General features: G+C 60.3%; 1 protein-coding gene across 2 annotated transcripts in view; it reads right to left on the reverse strand.

Moving 5' to 3' along the window:
* Position 1: 1 nt before the first annotated feature.
* Positions 2-1,268, reverse strand: part of MCM5 (minichromosome maintenance complex component 5) — a 19,500-nt gene continuing 18,233 nt past the window's right edge. For both annotated transcript variants that reach the window (XM_007456259.1, XM_007456258.1), the window contains 2 exons: positions 1,038-1,165; positions 2-124 (listed from right to left, as the gene is read on the reverse strand). In XM_007456259.1, coding sequence (XP_007456321.1) covers positions 23-124; positions 1,038-1,165 — 230 coding nt within the window. In that variant the 3' untranslated portion in view covers positions 2-22. The remainder of the gene's footprint in view (positions 125-1,037; positions 1,166-1,268) is intronic.

The following is a 1,268-nucleotide window of genomic DNA, read 5'->3' on the forward strand; positions in this document are numbered from 1 at the left end:
TTCCTGCGGCAGGAGGCTCAGCTCACTTGAGGCGGTAGAGGACCTTGCGCTGCATGCGATGCTGGATCTCGCCCCGCCGCAGCATGAGCTGCAGGACCTTGTGGACGGCGTGCTCCGGGTATTTCTGCAGGACACGGGGTCGGATGAGGGGCACGCCTCCCACGGAACCCCAGACACCCCTCCCTCCGGAAGCCCAGGTGCCCCGTGCTCATGGGGGACTCTGCAGCCTTCACGTCCTACCCCTCTGCACCCTAAGACAGGCTCACACTTCCTGAGCGACTATCGCGTGCCAGGCCCCGTTCTAAGCCTTCACATACTTGAGCTCGTTCTATCCCACAACACCCTCACGCAGCTGGCACTGTGATCAGCACCGTTACACAGAAGAGGAAACTGAGGCACGGAGAAGCTAAGTCACTCACTCAAGTCACACAGCAATTAAGTAGTAGAGCTGAGACCTCAGCTGAGCCCATGTGGCTCTAGAACCCAAGCTCCTGACGCCCCTAAACCCCTGTGAGCCTCCGTCTGCTCATCTCTCAAACCGGCGTGGTATCACCTACTGCATAAAACTGCTCTGAGGATCAAGAGGAGATGACGCACATGAAGGCAGCTGAGCCTAGAGCCTGCGATTGTGCCTGCGATTTCAAAGACGGTGACAAGTTGCACACAGCTTCTAGAAGACCCATCCCTTCTCTATGGGGTCAAGAGCACTGTCCCCGGCGAGTTGGGTGGCTCATCCTCCTGGCTCTGCCCCTCCCTTCCCCAAACACACAAAGGCCAGGCAATGAGGCGAAGGGAGAGATGGAGGGCTGGGGAAGCCCGGGAGACTCCAGCAGGACCTCAGCCACCTCTCCTCTCCCCACAACATGACAGAGAAAGTCACAAGGGGAGGCACAATGGGGATGGGCCCGGGCCGAGGAATAGCCGCCCCTTCCCCATCCTGGGCCTATCTGCTGAGCAACAGGACGCAGTGTTAGGTGGCTGGGAACCAGGCCACAGGGAGCCCGCAGGACTCCCACTGGGCCGCCGGGAAGACCCACCTGCTTGGTGAAGTCCTGGACGATGCTGTGCTCCGACACCTGGGATCCAATGGCAAAGCGGCGCTTGAGTTGCTTCTCGATGCGGCTCAGCAGCTCCTGGTCCTCCTGGCTGGTGAAGCCCTCCACCCCTGTGGGTGTGAGGAGGGAGATGGGTGGGTGGGGACCTCAGTCTGCCCACAGCGGGTAAGAGCGAGCCAGGGCCGGAAGAGAAAATGAGAGGAAGAGGAAGAG

The sequence above is a fragment of the Lipotes vexillifer genome, unplaced genomic scaffold (assembly GCF_000442215.2).
Source record: "Lipotes vexillifer unplaced genomic scaffold, Lipotes_vexillifer_v1.1 scaffold728, whole genome shotgun sequence".
Lineage (NCBI taxonomy): Eukaryota > Metazoa > Chordata > Mammalia > Artiodactyla > Lipotidae > Lipotes > Lipotes vexillifer.